Source organism: Mobula birostris, chromosome 25, assembly GCF_030028105.1.
Source record: "Mobula birostris isolate sMobBir1 chromosome 25, sMobBir1.hap1, whole genome shotgun sequence".
NCBI classification, from domain to species: Eukaryota; Metazoa; Chordata; class Chondrichthyes; order Myliobatiformes; family Myliobatidae; genus Mobula; species Mobula birostris.
The window spans coordinates 23,500,280-23,515,951 of NC_092394.1; the positions used below are offsets into that span (position 1 = coordinate 23,500,280).

Below are 15,672 nucleotides of genomic sequence, written 5' to 3' on the forward strand. Positions count from 1 at the left end.
TTTGTGTGATGTGCTGGGGTGTGTTCACGATCTTCTGCAACTTCTTCCGGTCTTGGACAGGACAACTTCCATGCCAGGTTGTGATGCACCCTAGAAGAATGCTTTCTACGGTGCATCTATAAAAATTAGTGAGGGTTTTAGGGGACAGCTTCCTCAGGAAGTAAAGGTGCTGGTGGGCCTTCTTGGCAGTGGACTCTGCTTGGCTGGACCAAGTCAGGTCATTTGTGATATTGACCCCGAGGAACTTAAAGCTTTAACCCTTGTAATGTACTCTTTTCTTCGGATTCCTCTGGCAGAGGTACCAACCACATTCTGTGTGAAGAAGTTGCCCCTCAGGTCCCTTTTAAATCTTTCCCATCTCATCTTAAATCTATGCTTTCATGGTTTAAACTCTTCTACTACAAGAAAAAAAACTCCAGCATTGATGCTACCTACACCCCTCATGATTTTATACACCTCAAACTCCCATGTTCCTGGGAAAAATTCCCAGTATCCATGAGCTGCAATCAAGTGTTTCAACAGTGAATCAGCATCACATCCTGAGGAAGGCAGATTGAGCAGAGTGCAGATTTCTATATTCATGATTATCTGTGAAAAACGTGGCATTCATCAGGACTGTCAACCTTTTCTTTCAATGAGCCAAGTCTCTTCCATTGGCAGCCAATCTTATCTTGAGCCCATGCCCAACTCACTGGCACAGAAGCAGGTTGGTACCAGGCAGGCTTTCTATTCAGTGCAAGACTGACAGCTCTGCTGCGGTCAGCGGTGCGTGGGCTGCTGCCAGGATTGATGGATGTGAAGGCACACTGCCAGAAGAAGAAAGGGATTTGCATTTATATAATGCCTCTCTCCTGCCTCGGAAAAATCCCCAAGTGCTTCATTGTCATCGAGTATTCTTGATCTGCTCTGGCCGCTACTGTGAAGGCAAGCCGAGCATCCAATTTGTGGGCAGACAGCACAGAGAAATGAGAAGAGACGGGCGTGCATTTATATAGTACCTGCTATTTCCCTTTCAAGAGTCTCAGGCACTTTAAAATACACACACACACACACACACACACACACACACACACACACACAAATTGCTGGAGGAACCTAGCAGGTCGCTGGTTTGAGGTAGGATGCCAGCCATTTTCAAAGGGTACTTTAGAGGCAGCCAAAGATAACAGGTTCGATGACAGTAATGGGTTTCTTTTCTGAAAGAGCAGCAGTGAACCATAATCGTTTTATATCAACCCAGCAGTTTCACCCTTACCCATGCTATGTTATAATAAGCAAAAAAACTAAATATCAACTGTCTATTTCCCTCTACAGATGCTGCCTGACCTGCTGCGTTCTCCCAGCAGCTTTTGTTTGTCTCAGCTTCTAGCATCTGTGTTCTTTTGTGTCTCCTATATCTCACAATAATAGCAAAGGATGTGAACTTTGAAGTTCAATCAGGTTTCACAGACAGTAGTCTGAGCAATAAGGCTCCTGCTGCAGCCGATTGAAACTACCTGGGCTCAGCTATTGGGTCTCCAACCAGCCTTGAGTCACAGAGGTGAGGAAGGTGAGAAGGAAGAAATCAGCAGCAGGTCACACCAGGCAGTCAGGAGGTACCCGCAAATCTGCAGCTGCCCCCCTGAAAGCCTTTCAACAGTTCGTGCTGCCAGTGGCATTTTCACTGCTTCCAGCTGTCTGACAAACAGGGGCAGCTTAAAAAGAACTAAACAGTTAAAATACTTGTAAACATTTATTTAAGCCCCTTTTAATTAATAAAAATGTAGTCATAGTCATAGAGAAAAGTGGCATGATAGAAGCCCTTTGGCCCAGCAAGGCCATGCTGACCATTACTGGTCTCAATTTCCTATATTTGGCTCTTATCCCTCTATGTATCTATCCATATGCTTCTTAAATGATACTGTTGTACATGCTTCAACCTTTTCTTCTGGCAGTTTGTTCCATAAGCTCAACACGCACTGTGTAAAAAAAATTCCCCTCTCACCCGGAATCAATGCCCCCTCGTCCTGGACTCCCCTACCCTGGGCAAGAGACGATTACCATCCTCTTTTCCTATGTCCCTCATCCTCCTACATTCCAAGTTAAAGATCTGGCCTAGTCAGCCATTCCCTATGACTCAGGCCCTCTCGTCCAGGCAACATCCTTAGAAATTTGTTCTGCACTCTTTTCTGTAACAGGGTGACCAAAACTGTGCACAGTTCTCCAGTGTGGCCTCACCAACATCTTATACAATGGCAACATGACGTTCCATCTCAATATCCTGACTGATGAAGGCCAGTACACCACAAGCCTTTTGCACCTCCCTGTTTACCTGTGATGCACTTTTAACAAAGAATAACATACTCCCTGGTCCGTCTCTTCTGTTGCACCCTGTAGTACCCTTCCATCCATAATGTAAGTCTTAGGCTGGTTTGACTTTCCAAAATGCATCAACTCACACTGAACTTATTTAATTGGTTCGGCACAACGTTGTGGCCAAAAGGCCTGTTCTTGTGCTGTATGGTTCTATGTTCGATCTGAAATCCATTTGCCACTCCTCGGATCACTTCCCTAACTGATGATCCTGCCCCTCGGAATTGCCTCCAGTACCTTCCCCGCAACTGATGTCGGGCTAACCAGCGTGTAGTTCCATGATCTTTTTAAAGGACTGTAAGGACAAGGGAGGGAATTATAACTAAATATACGAAATTTAAACAACAACCCGACTCTGTAATCTACAATAATCTTTGTCACAGTCAACAGAACCTTCTAATTTTATGTTATTCACTAGCTGACTGAAAGAGCTACAGTGGGAACTATTTTTTAAATATAAAATAAAGAAAATTAAACAACAACCTTACTGTATCCAGTCCCTTGCCAGCAACTAAATGGTGTCCTGGAGTGAAGGGAGAATTCAAGTCCAAGTTCAATTTATTGTCATTCAACTGTATACATGTATACTGCCAAACGAAACGACGTTTCTCTGGACCAGGGTGCACGACACAGTAGATATGAATGGCACAGTAGTGTAGTGGTTAACACAACACTTTGCAGTGCCGGTGACTTGGGTTCATTTCCCACCTCGGCCTTTAAGGAGCTCGTATGGCCTCCCTGGAACCACGTGGTCCAAAGACGCACCGGTTGGTAGGTTGATTGGTCATTGTAAATTGTCCTTTGATTAGGAAAGGGTTAAGTTGGGGACTGCTGTGCGGTGTGGCTCGAAGGGCCAGAAGGGCATATTCTGCACCGTATCACAATCAATAAATAAATCAGTAAATCAATCAATAAATAACTCATACATAACACATAAAGTAATATTACCACAAAATGGAGTAACAAATAATAAGGTGCATTTACAACACAAGTTAAAAAGTAAACAGCATAATACTACTGGTGCTTCCTATGTGATGAGACCTGGGTGGTTTAAGGGAGTTCAGCAGCCTCACAGCCTGGGGGGAAGAAGCTGTTTCCCAACCTAACAATTCTTGTCCTAATGCCTCAGTACCTCCTACCTGGTGGTAGGTTGTCGGATGGGTGGGAGGGGTCATTGACAATGCTAAGGGCCCTGTGTTTGCAGCACCCCTGATAAATATCTCTGATGGATGGAAGCGATATCCTCTCAGCAGCCCTCTCGATCCTTTGTAGGGACTTGCAGTTCCCGTACCAGATCATGATGCAGCTGGACAGAACAATCACAGTGGTTCTCATGTGAAATTTGGTTAGAGTTCGCGGGGGAAGGGAAAACCTCAGTCACTTCAATCTCCTCAGAACGTGGAGATGCCGCTGTGCTTTCTTGACCAAAGAGGTGATGTTGAGGGACCTGGTAAGATCGTCTGTCATGTGCACTCCTGGAAGCTTGGTGCTCCTAACTCTCTCCATGGAGGAGCCGTGTGCGTGAAGTGAGTCGTGGTCAACTTGCACCTTCCTAAAGTCCACAGTCATCTTTTCGATCTTGTCTACATTGAGACTCAAGTTGTTGTGCTCACACCATTCTCCTGGGCACTCTACCTCCTCTCTGCATGCTGCCTCATCATTATCGTTGATGAGGCCAACCACTTTTGTGTCATTAGCGAACTTGATGATCCGGTTTGAACTAAACCTAGCAGCATAGCCAGGCGTCAGCAGCAGGCTGAGCTCAGGGTAGCAGCAATGCTGAGTGTGATGCAGTAGAGATGTTTCTGCCAACACGGACTGACTGGGTCCTCTCTTTCAAAACGTCCAGGACCCAGTTACAGAGAGATGTGTTGAAACCCAACAAGGACAGTTTAACCACCAGCTCCTGAGGTATGGTCGTGCTGACTGCTGAGCAGAAGTCAATAAATATTATTGTGGCGTATGAAGCACCATCTCCCAGGTTGGGCAGGATGGAGTGGAGTGCAGAGGCTATGGCATCATCAGTGGATGGATTTGAGTGACAAGTGAACTGGCAAGGGTCCAATATAGCAGGTAGATGGGATTTAATGCAATCCATAACCTGCCCTTCAAAGCATTTCATTATTCTTGAGGTCAGTGCCCCTGGGAACCAGGATGATGGTGGCTGCCTGAGTGCCTGAGAGGACAGTGGACTGTCCCAGAGTGATGTTGAAGATCAGTTACCTGGGCTGCACAGTCCCTCAGCACCCTGACCAGGTATGTTCCCAGGCCCCACAGCTTTACGTGGGTTGACCCTGGCTGGAGTCTTCCTCACGTCAAGTGTGTCCAGACAGAGTGCCTGCTCCTCACGGGGAAGCGGAGGGGGGGTGGGTTCCTTCCCCATTGGCACATCGTTCCATACATCAGACCGAGTGTAAAAGATATCCAGCCTTTCAGGAAGAGAAGCATCACTGTTGTTGATGCCCAGGGTGGACTCGTAGTCCTTTATGGTTTGAATGCCTTGCCACATGTGCCTCGTGCCTCCGGTGTCACAGAAATGACTGCATGTTCTCTGTGAATAATCCCGTTCTGCCTCCCTAATAGTGTGTGGAAGTGCAGCTCTTACTGACCCGAGAGCTGTCTTGTCCCCTGTTTCACCAGCTTGAGCAGAGAGATATTAAAAATAGCAATCCTAATAAATACAAGCTTGATCCAATTTCAGAGTCAGAGTCCAACAACTTACATTGCGACCAATCCATTATTACAGATAGGACGATCTATAATAACAGGTCAGATATTATTAATGCAGGATAAACAAGGAAGGACAACTTACTTAATAGAGATAGTCATTCCAAACACACACAACTTACAGAAATCAATAAGTGAAAAACACCAGAAATATGCTGAATTAAAAGAGGAAATTGAAAGACTATGGAATGTGAATAGGGTATACATTGTCCCAATAATAATATCTACAACTGGTATCATCCCAAACACAATAACATTAAACAATTAGGCCTACACAGCAATATTTATGGAAATCTCCGGAAAGCCACAATACTAAACACAGCTAGAATTGTTTGAATGTTCCTAGCAAGTGAGAAGTGAGTGTGCTTGGCTATGCCCGTACCTCAGATTTCACCAGCCTTCAGCTGAGAAAATATAAAAATGCAACAACAATAGTAATAATAAATGGTTAGTAAATAATATTGAGTTGTAGAGTCCTTGAAAGTGAATCCGTAGGTTATGGCGAACACGAGGAAATCTGCAGATGCTGGAATTTCAAGCAACACACATCAAAGTTGCTGGTGAGCACAGCCGGCCAGGCAGCATCTATATGAAGAGGTATAGTCGATGTTTCGGGCCGAGACCCTTTGTCAGGACTAACTGAAGGAAGAGGTAGTAAGGGATTTGAAAGTGGGAGGGGGAGCGGGAGATCCGAAATGATAGGGGAAGACAGGAGGGGGAGGGATGGAGCCAAGAGCTGGACAGGTGATTGGCAAAAGGGATATGAGAGGATCATGGGACGGGAGGCCCGGGGAGAAAGAAAGGGGGAGGGGGGAAGCCCAGAGGGTGGGCAAGGAGCATAGTGAGAGGGACAGAGGAAGAAAAAGGAGAGAGAAAAAATAATAATTAATTAATAGCGGATGGGGTACGAGGGGGAAGTGGGGCATTAATGGAAGTTAGAGAAGTCAATGTTCATGCCATCAGGTTGGAGGCTAACCAGACAGAATATAAGGTGTTGTTTCTCCGACCTGAGTGTGGCTTCATCTTGACAGTAGAGGAGGCCGTGAATAGACATATCAAAATGGGAATGGGACGTGGAATTAAAATGTGTGGCTACTGGGAGATAGGTTGTTTAATAGTTTTGTGTTGAAGGGACGAAGTTACCCACTCTAATTCAGGAACCTGATGGTTGAAAGGTAATAACTGTTCTGGAACCTGGTGGTGTGAGTCCTGAGGCTCCTGTAGCTCCTTCCCAATGGCAGCAGAGAGAAGAGAGCATGGCCTGGGTGATGGCACATACAGCAGTTTCATACATTTCACTGGGAATCCAAACATGATGGTTTTCTTTTACACAAATAAAAGCATTTCATGCAGGAAATGCTGCAGGTATTTTGTGGCTTTTTTTACATAGTGTCTGACTTTGGACCCTGACTGAGTGTGACTCTGTTACATTAGCAAAATAAATACAGTTTAGGATCAAAAAGGGCATTTGTTTCTCCTGGGTTTGGAGCTCATTCCAATGCACAATGTCAAGGGCAGCTGTGTCCACTGTGCCAAATTCAAGGCCAAATCTCCTGTACGACGCTGCCCTTTAACGTTGGTTCTTGGGAAATATTGCTTGCTCAAAGTAATTTGCCTGCAATGGTAAAATAATAGTCATCGGCATACATTACTGAACAATATGATACAGAAAAAGTCAACCACATGAATTGCACATTCATCTTTTACTAATACAGTGCTATTCATTCTGCTTGCCCTCCATATCAACGGATTAATTATTGCAATGTTAATTGAGCCAGATTGAATTGTAACCATTAGAGCGTCTTAAACAGCTAATTGAGCATAATTAGTCTGCAAGTTAAAATATCTCACAGCTTGTACAACGTGCGCATAAATTGCAGGATACATTTAGGAGGCAATTATACACGAGAGGTACTTGAACAATAACAAATTGATGAAGTAGGATTTGCATTGAATATCCCGGAAGTTGCAGTCTAAAATCTCCCCATCCATCAATGTTCCTATGTCGGGACAGACGTCTCGGTATGCGTGCCATAAGCATTGGGAAATGTGGTTATTCAAATAAAGATGAGGTTAGATGCACCAATCAGAGGTAGATCTTCCTACATAACCCTTGTAAAGGTTAGGCTATAAGTTGAGGCTGCAGCAAGGATGTGTCCCCCAACATTTGTCAAAGCCATGTGATTGGTGTTCAGAATTTTGTTCAGACACGCAAATTTTGGAGCCTTAATGGTGTGGCCAAAACTTAGGTCTGACTGGCTTCAAGGATCTCTTCTGTAATGATATTGTCAGTGGCATTGAAGTGCTGCAGAGTTGAGGAATAATTTTCCGAGCAACACGGTTGCGTAGTGGTTAGCATAACGCTATGACAGTGCCAGCAACCAATTTGCTGCTGTCTTTAAGGAGTTTGTACATCCTCCATGTTGTCACAGGGAGAATGTTTCCTCCAGTTAATGAGTTACATAGAACATAGAACATAGAATAGTACAGCACAGTACAGGCCCTTCGGCCCACAATGTTGTGCCAACCCTCAAACTTTGCCTCCCATATAAACCCACCCCCACCTTAAATTCCTCCATATACCTGCCTAGTAGTCTCTTAAATTTCACTAGTGTATCTGCCTCCACCACTGACTCAGGCAGTGCATTCCACGCACCAACCACTCTCTGAGTAAAAAACCTTCCTCTAATATCCCCCTTGAACTTCCCACCCCTTACCTTAAAGCCATGTCCTCTTGTATTGAGCAGTGGTGCCCTGGGAAGAGGTGCTGGCTATCCACTCAATCTATTCCTCTTATTATCTTGTACACCTCTATCATGTCCCATCTCATCCTCCTCCTCTCCAGAGAGTAAAGCCCGAGCTCCCTTAATCTCTGATCATAATCCATACTCTCTAAACCAGGCAGCATCCTGGTAAATCTCCTCTGTACCCTTTCCAATGCTTCCACATCCTTCCTATAGTGAGGCGACCAAAACTGGACACAGTGCTCCAAGTGTGGCCTAACCAGAGTTTTATAGAGCTGCATCATTACATCACGACTCTTAAACTCTATCCTTCGACTTATGAAAGCTAACACCCCATAAGCTTCCTTAACTACCCTATCCACCTGTGAGGCAACTTTCAGGGATCTGTGGACATGTACCCCCAGATCCCTCTGCTCCTCCACACTACCAGGTATCCTGCCATTTACTTTGTACTCTGCCTTGGAGTTTGTCCTTCCAAAGTGTACCACCTCACACTTCTCCGAGTTGAACTCCATCTGCCACTTCTCAGCCCACTTCTGCATCCTATCAATGTCCCTCTGCAATAATGGGTTAGCTGGTCACATGGGTGTAATTGGGCAATTCATTGGGCAGGAAGAGCCTGTTGCCATGCTATATGTCTAAATAAATGAAAAATAATAATAAAGGTGTTACCTGCAGCCTTGTGTAAAAAGGTTTGCACATGAAGGGGTGAAGCCATGACCGACCAATGAGTTTCAGGTGACACAGTAGCGTAACGATCAGCATAATGCTATTTTAGCGCCATTTACCCAGATTCAATTTTGCCGCTGTCTAAGAAGTTTGTATGTTCTGCTGATGACTGTGTGGATCTCCTCCGGGTGCTCCAGTTTCCCCCCACATTCCAAAGGTATCCAGGTTAGTCGGTTAATTAGTCACACTGTGATTTGGAGGCACAGGCTCACTGGGCCGGTAGGGCCTGTTAAATAAAAAATAAATAAATAAATATTTTTCTTTTTTGTTTTAAAATCCACATGAACTCTGAGACTCCATGATTTTTAAATGCCCTGTATTAAAATGTTAATTATGGAGTGGTTTGTTAGTGAAGCTGCCACCTTTCAGATAAATCAAAGCATTCTCTAATCTCATAGTTCCCCGTGAAATATCCCATGGCCCTGCTGTAAAATTGAAGATTAGTTTTAGCATTAAAAAGCCCACTCAGCCCATCTGGTCTGTTTCAACCCCCCCACCCCCCATCAGTCCCACTCCCCTGTTCTTTTTCTGTAACATTGAAAATTATTTTCCTTGAAGTTCTCCATCATGAAAGTCCTGACTGAAAAATGACTATATTGAAAAATGGAAAGGGATTTGCTCCAGTAATATTTTTCCTTCCACCAATGATGTTCTCATTGCTGGCTTTGGGCACTTGATGAGTACAAATTCAGTGGCTTTGTGTTTCCTGTTACAACTCTAACTGGTACATTCCGAGAATGAGAAAGTTGCTCTGTAAATCTAGGTTGATATATCAGATGTCCTGTGCCTCAGGTCACATGGTTAGGTTTCATGTGTGGCACACCAACAATTATGTGCCAGTGTTACCTCTGGTGTAAAGTTGCAAAGGTGAGGAGGGAGCTCCTACTATACCTTTCAATACTATGAGCCAAAGCTGCACCACACTGCTATTGTAACCCAATCAACAGATCGAACCACAACAACAAGACATCGTTAGGGTGGGCAATTAAAAATATCATCAGTGGATCACAAATTGGCACACACCATTTAAAAAATGATTCTGTTCCAATCAAGATTAAAATCATCAAATGTTAAATTTCTCTTTTGCATATTAAGTTAAATTCAAATCCCTCATTATGAAATAGTATTATATGCCATCTTCGTTAAAATAGAATCCAGACAAAAATAAGAGGTACAAATTTGATTTCCCTCAGTTGCTACCTCTTGTCTATTATATCTTGGCATTTAAAGTTAACCTTACAGAGCAAAATCTTATTCCATACACCCTTAATTGCTGATGGAATCATACGTCATTTTCAATACTGTTTGCCTTGTATTCTCTGTCCCTCATTCTCGTCTGTATTCGTGAATGTACCTTAAAGATTAGCTGTATTTGTCACACATACATTGAAACATTGAAACAATATGTGGTTTGTGTCAGATGGAAGTCAGCAATAGTTGTGAAAGGGACAGCCCTCGAGTCTGGTGCCGACATCGTTTGTCCACAACTTACTAAACCTAGTCTGTATGTCTTTGGAATGTGGGGAGAAACCAAGGCACCCAGAGGAAACCCGCACTATCAGCAGGTGAAAGTGCAAAGTCCTTACAGACGGCAGGAATTGAACCCCAATTCATTGGTGATCACTGGCACTGGAACAGCGTTATGTTAACCGCTACGCCACTGCCATTCACCTAATAATCCATTGGTAAAGGAGATCAGTAATTAATTGGGTCATTCATTTGGGTCTCAAATGTCTTATCAGTGTGGATTTAATGTCCCACCAGCAATGAGTTGTCACATATAATTCATGTGGAGAGACATCAAAAAGGAAAGGCAGGTTGGCCTCTATTCACTTGTTCCTTGTGTGACCCAATATCTCTGCTATCTCAAAAACAAGGAAAGTGTGATTCGAAAAGAGTTCCTTTTATACTTTCTACAGGTGGCTGTTGTCTTTCTGACCACAGTGTCTCTCTTCTTCCACAGAGGTTCCCAGAAACGATACCTGCCCAGAAGTGCCAGAAATTCTTAACGGTTGGAAAACAACTTCCCATCCTGAATTAATCCACGGGACCGTGGTGACGTACCAGTGCTACCCAGGGTATGAACTCATCGGGACAGACATCCTCATGTGCCAGTGGGATTTGTCGTGGAGCGGGGATCCTCCAAGATGTGAGAAGAGTAAGTCAATTCTTCGATTTGTTCATTTTCCCGTCCTACACCAATGTGATTATTTTATTCATCTCCTGATATTTATACAAGGCAAAGGGTTGTTTCAGAACAATTCAATCTTCATTCCATATACAGCATGAGCTATGAATCTGCTGCCTACTCAACTACAAGGTCGCTGACTATGAGTAGCAATGCTGAGAATTCTCTTTCAACAACTGGAAGATGTGTGCATTTAGACTTCTGGTGCTGTATTCTCAGCAGTTACCTCCCACGTCAAGAAAATCCCTTTCCTTTTGTAAAACCTTAACCAGAATGACATGAGTTCCTGTGTTCAGATTATAAGAACAAGTGAAACGGGGACCTTAGTTGTAGTTTTAATCAATACTTCGCAGTAACACAGGGCATGAAGCTCTCCCTCTTCATCTCTCTAACATATTCACACCCACATACACATATCTACATAAACACATGAATGGGCTTGCATATGGGAGCACATGGACACACAGCAAGATGCACACAAACATCCAGTCACATTTAAATACACATGCACAAACACCAATACCACTGTAAATGCAATTGTGGTAGATTCTGGTGGGGGGGGGAGGTTGCTGATGGGATCACAGGGAGAATAAAAAATGGGATTAGCCTAGGATTATTATAAATAGGTGGTTGATGGTCAACACAAACTTGGTTGGCCTGAAGACATCGTTTCAGTGCTGTACCTTTGCATGACTGTCTCCCTCGCTCTCTCTCACACACATACATCAGTGGGTCCAAGTTAAATATTAAATAGGAACAAGATAGTTCTATACCCCTGCTGTGAATCATGCAGGAGGTGGTTCATCTGTTGAATATTCTGATCTTGGATTATGCTTTCACCCAAACAATATCTCAACTTTCATATCCCAGAGACCTCTCCTTTCAATAGGATTCAGCACTTTGGAGAGTCTTGTTCTCTGATCCAAACTTTTTTATTCCCTTATTGTTAGACGAAGCGTGATCAGATTTCCTTCTTTTGTTCCATTGGATGTTCAATGACGTTCCAGCTGTCGAGAAATTGGATCCACTTTCATCTATTTTAATGTATGTAAATCTTGGTCGCATAATGCTGTCACAGCACCAGCAGTCCGTGGTCAATTCTGCCGCGGTCTGTAAGGAGTTTACACCTTCTCGCCGTGACCGAGTGAATTTCCTCTGGGTGCTCTGGTTTCCTCCACATTTCAAAGACATATTGGTTAGTAGGTTAATTAGTAACATGGGTGTAATTGAGCAGAGTGGGCTCTTTGGGCTGGAAGGGTCTGTTACCATTTTATATCTCTAAAAAAGAGGTAAAAATAAAAATAAAAATGTTAATATAATTTCAACCACTGCTGGTTGAAGCCCCACTCATTGGGAAATTGGGCCAGGACTTCCAGGGCACAAAAGGCTACTGGAAGGATACAATCTATGTGCTGGAATGTCATAGACATAGACGGCCATGAGCCAAGTGTTGGAAATGGGTTTGGTATTATAGGTACTTGATAATCGATATGGATGTAAGGGACCGCTTCTTTCCCATATGATTTTGACTCTGTGTCTTCTGATCACAAGATTTCATCATCAACATGGGTGATACTAATACACTCAAAAGTTACTGAAAGAAATAACTTTGCAAAACTGTGCAGCCTATGACCTGTAGTTTTCCACTCTTGTTCAACAAGGAGCAAATTGCCTGACAAAATCAACATATATTATTATTTTTTTTAACCAGGGCAATGAAGTTTAGCTCTCCTGCATGGGAATGGTGTCCAGTCCTCTTCAGCAGCTGTGTGTCTCTGGGTCTGCAAAGGAGATCCTTGCTCATTTCATCACCTGGGCCCAAACACCTTAAAGTTATGCCATTGGTATTAGCCTTTTCCATCCTGGGAAAATGTCTCTGGCTGTCCACTTGATCCCTGGCTCCTATCATATTGTAAACCTTTATCAAGTCACCTCTCATACTCTTTCATTCCAACACAAAAAAAGCCCTAGTTTGCTGAACCGTTCCTCATAATCCATGTAGCATCCTGTTAATCCTCCTGCGCACCCTCTCCAAAGCATCCACATCCTCCCTATAAAGTAACAAATAAAACCCAGTCCAATTCTTTGGGAAAGAGAAATGACTGAGTGGAGTTCATCATATAGCTGAGAGTTTAGGCATGTGGGCATCGGTAAATGGAGTAGAGGAAACCATGGAGATTGAGGTATAGAGCAGCTGAGGTCATGAAGGAATTGAAATAGGAAAGAAAATAGAGGAGCTTTAAGTTGTGGCTGAGCAGATTGTGGATAGAGTGTGAATGGTCTCCTTTTCATTGAGCTGAAGTATACAGAAGCTGGGGGCTGGAGGAACAAGTAGGAACATCCGAGTCTGGTGGTTACATAAGAACATAAGAAATAGAAGCAGGAGTCGGCCATCTGGCCGTTCGAGCCTGCTCCACCATTCAATAAGATCATGGCTGATCTGACCATGAACTCATGTCCACCTATCTGCCTTTTCCCCATAATCCTTAATTCCCCTACTATGCAAAAATCTATCCAACCTTGTCTTAAATATATTTACTGAGGAAGCCTCCACTGCTTCACTGGGAAGAGGCACAACATGGAGACAACTAAATAGTTCTACAGTCGCTCAGCTAGATGGAGTGGAGGGACACAGCAGTGGGTAACCCTCCACTTTACTGAGCATATTTGCATGGAGTGCTGCCACAGAAAAGCAGCACCCATCATCAACGACCCCTATCATCCAGGCCATGCTCTCTTCTCAGTACCACCAATGGCCAAGAGGTACAGGAGCCTTAGGTCCCATACCTAAGGTCCTTAGGTCCACGGTCCCTTGGTTCAGGAACAGTTACTACCCTACAACCATGAACCAGCAAGGCTAACTTCACTCACTTCAATACTTAACTGACTCCATAACCCATAGACTCACTCTCAAGGACTCTGCAACTCATGTTTTCAGTATTATTATTACTTTTTTCATTATTTAACACGATTTGCCTTCTTTTACACGTTGGTTATTTCTCAGTCTTTGTTACATTTAGTTTTTCATTAGTTTTATTGTATCTCTTTATTTTCCTGTAAATGCCTGCAAGAAAATGAATCTCTTTCTTTAATAATCTTTTTATTAATTTTTAAAAAGTATATATATACAAACAAGAGGAGGATTATCTCCGATATCTATATCGATAGCAATACACATAAAAGGTAAAATAAACATTATCAAGATCATACATAGTATTAATCTAATAGTATATAATAAAAAATAAAATTCTCCTCTTATCATTTCATAAAAAGAAAAAAAGACAAAGAGTCTTTTATAATTTTATATACAAAAAATACCCACTCTTCTCTATAAACAAAAGCAAAAAATAATTTTAAAAATAATTTTTAAAAAAGGCGGACTGGGCAGCCCATATTGAGAGTAAAGCAAGAAAAAAGAAAAACTTTCTGGTCGAATCCAAAGTTTCAAAAAAGTAACTGGAAGAGCAATAGATCAAACCATATGAAAATATTGAATAAAAGGTCACCAGGTTTCTTCAAATTTAAAGGATGTATCAAATGTCCGACTTCTGATTTTCTCCAAACTTAGACAGGACATAACGGAGGAAAGCCAATAAAAAACAGTAGGTGGATTAGAGTCCTTCAATTTAAGCAAAATGGCTCTCCTAGCCAATAAAGTTGTAAAAGCTATCATCTGTTGAGCAGAAACAGGAACATATCCTGCTTCCGGTAGAATGATCCCAAAAATTGCCGTAAATAAATTCCGTTGTAGGACCAAATTCAAAACTTTTGATAAAGTTTTAAAGACATCTTTCCAAAAATTATCTATCTTGATCCAAGACCAAAACATATGAGTTAAAGTAGCCACCTCAGTATTACATCTGTCACAAATAGGATTGATATTGGGAAAAATACGGGCTAATTTATCCTTTGACATATGCGCCCGATGTACTACCAAAGTAAATAGTAGTCATAGTCATAGTCATAGTTTATTGATCCCGGGGGAAATTGGTTTTCGTTACAGTTGCACCATAAATAATAAGTAATTATAGAAATAGTAATAGTAATACTACTATTAGTAAATAGTAATAGTAATAGTCATGGAAATAATAACTAGTAATAGAAAAATAGTAATAAATAGTTAAATAGTAATATGTAAATTATGCCAATAAACTATGAAATAAGTCCAGGACCAGCCTATCGGCTCAGGGTGTCTGACCCTCCAAGGGAGGAGTTGTAAAGTTTGATGACCACAGGCAGGAATGACTTCCCATGACGCTCTGTGCTGCATCTCAGAGGAATGAGTCTCTGGCTGAATGTACTCCTGTGCCCACCCAGTACATTATGTAGTGGATGGGAGATATTGACCAAGATGGCATGCAACTTAGACAGCATCCTCTTTTCAGACACCACGAATGAATCTCGAGGTAGTATATGGTGACATATACATACTTCGATAATAAATTTACCTTGAGTAAATATACATAGTTCCGGAGGAAATGGGACACAGAGAAAACCCACACAGTCAGAATTAGAATGAGCAAACATCACACTGAGGTCAGGATCAAACCTGGATGGGTAGTTATCAAATCTTTGGCCACATTTGTTTGCAAAGACTTGCTCAGTGTTTTTAATGCCTGATGATTGTGTGGTCAAGCTGCCCACACCAGAGGGCACCGTTCGCATTGTGTTACTTGTAATAGGCACGATTGAGACCGAGAGAAAGACACAAGAGTTTCCAGTAATAAGTGAGATGTCACTTAAGCCTTTTACAACATGACACTTATCAGTGATGTTACACATCTCCGGAAACTAATCAAATGCGAGGCACATGTAAAAGTGCTTTATTTCAACCCCGAGCCACATGACAACGACCTCAAGTCCCATTCCAGAAACTAGAGCACAAAGAATTCTGCCAGTGTTTCTGTGCTCTCCTGTAATTATGCTGAACTG

The 15,672-nt window shown here is 42.6% G+C and overlaps 1 protein-coding gene across 3 annotated transcripts in view; it reads left to right on the plus strand.

Moving 5' to 3' along the window:
• sez6b (seizure related 6 homolog b) overlaps positions 1–15,672 on the plus strand; it is a 950,260-nt gene that overhangs the window by 871,266 nt on the left and 63,322 nt on the right. For all 3 annotated transcript variants that reach the window (XM_072242771.1, XM_072242770.1, XM_072242772.1), the window contains exon 11: positions 10,516–10,710. In XM_072242771.1, coding sequence (XP_072098872.1) covers positions 10,516–10,710 — 195 coding nt within the window. The remainder of the gene's footprint in view (positions 1–10,515; positions 10,711–15,672) is intronic.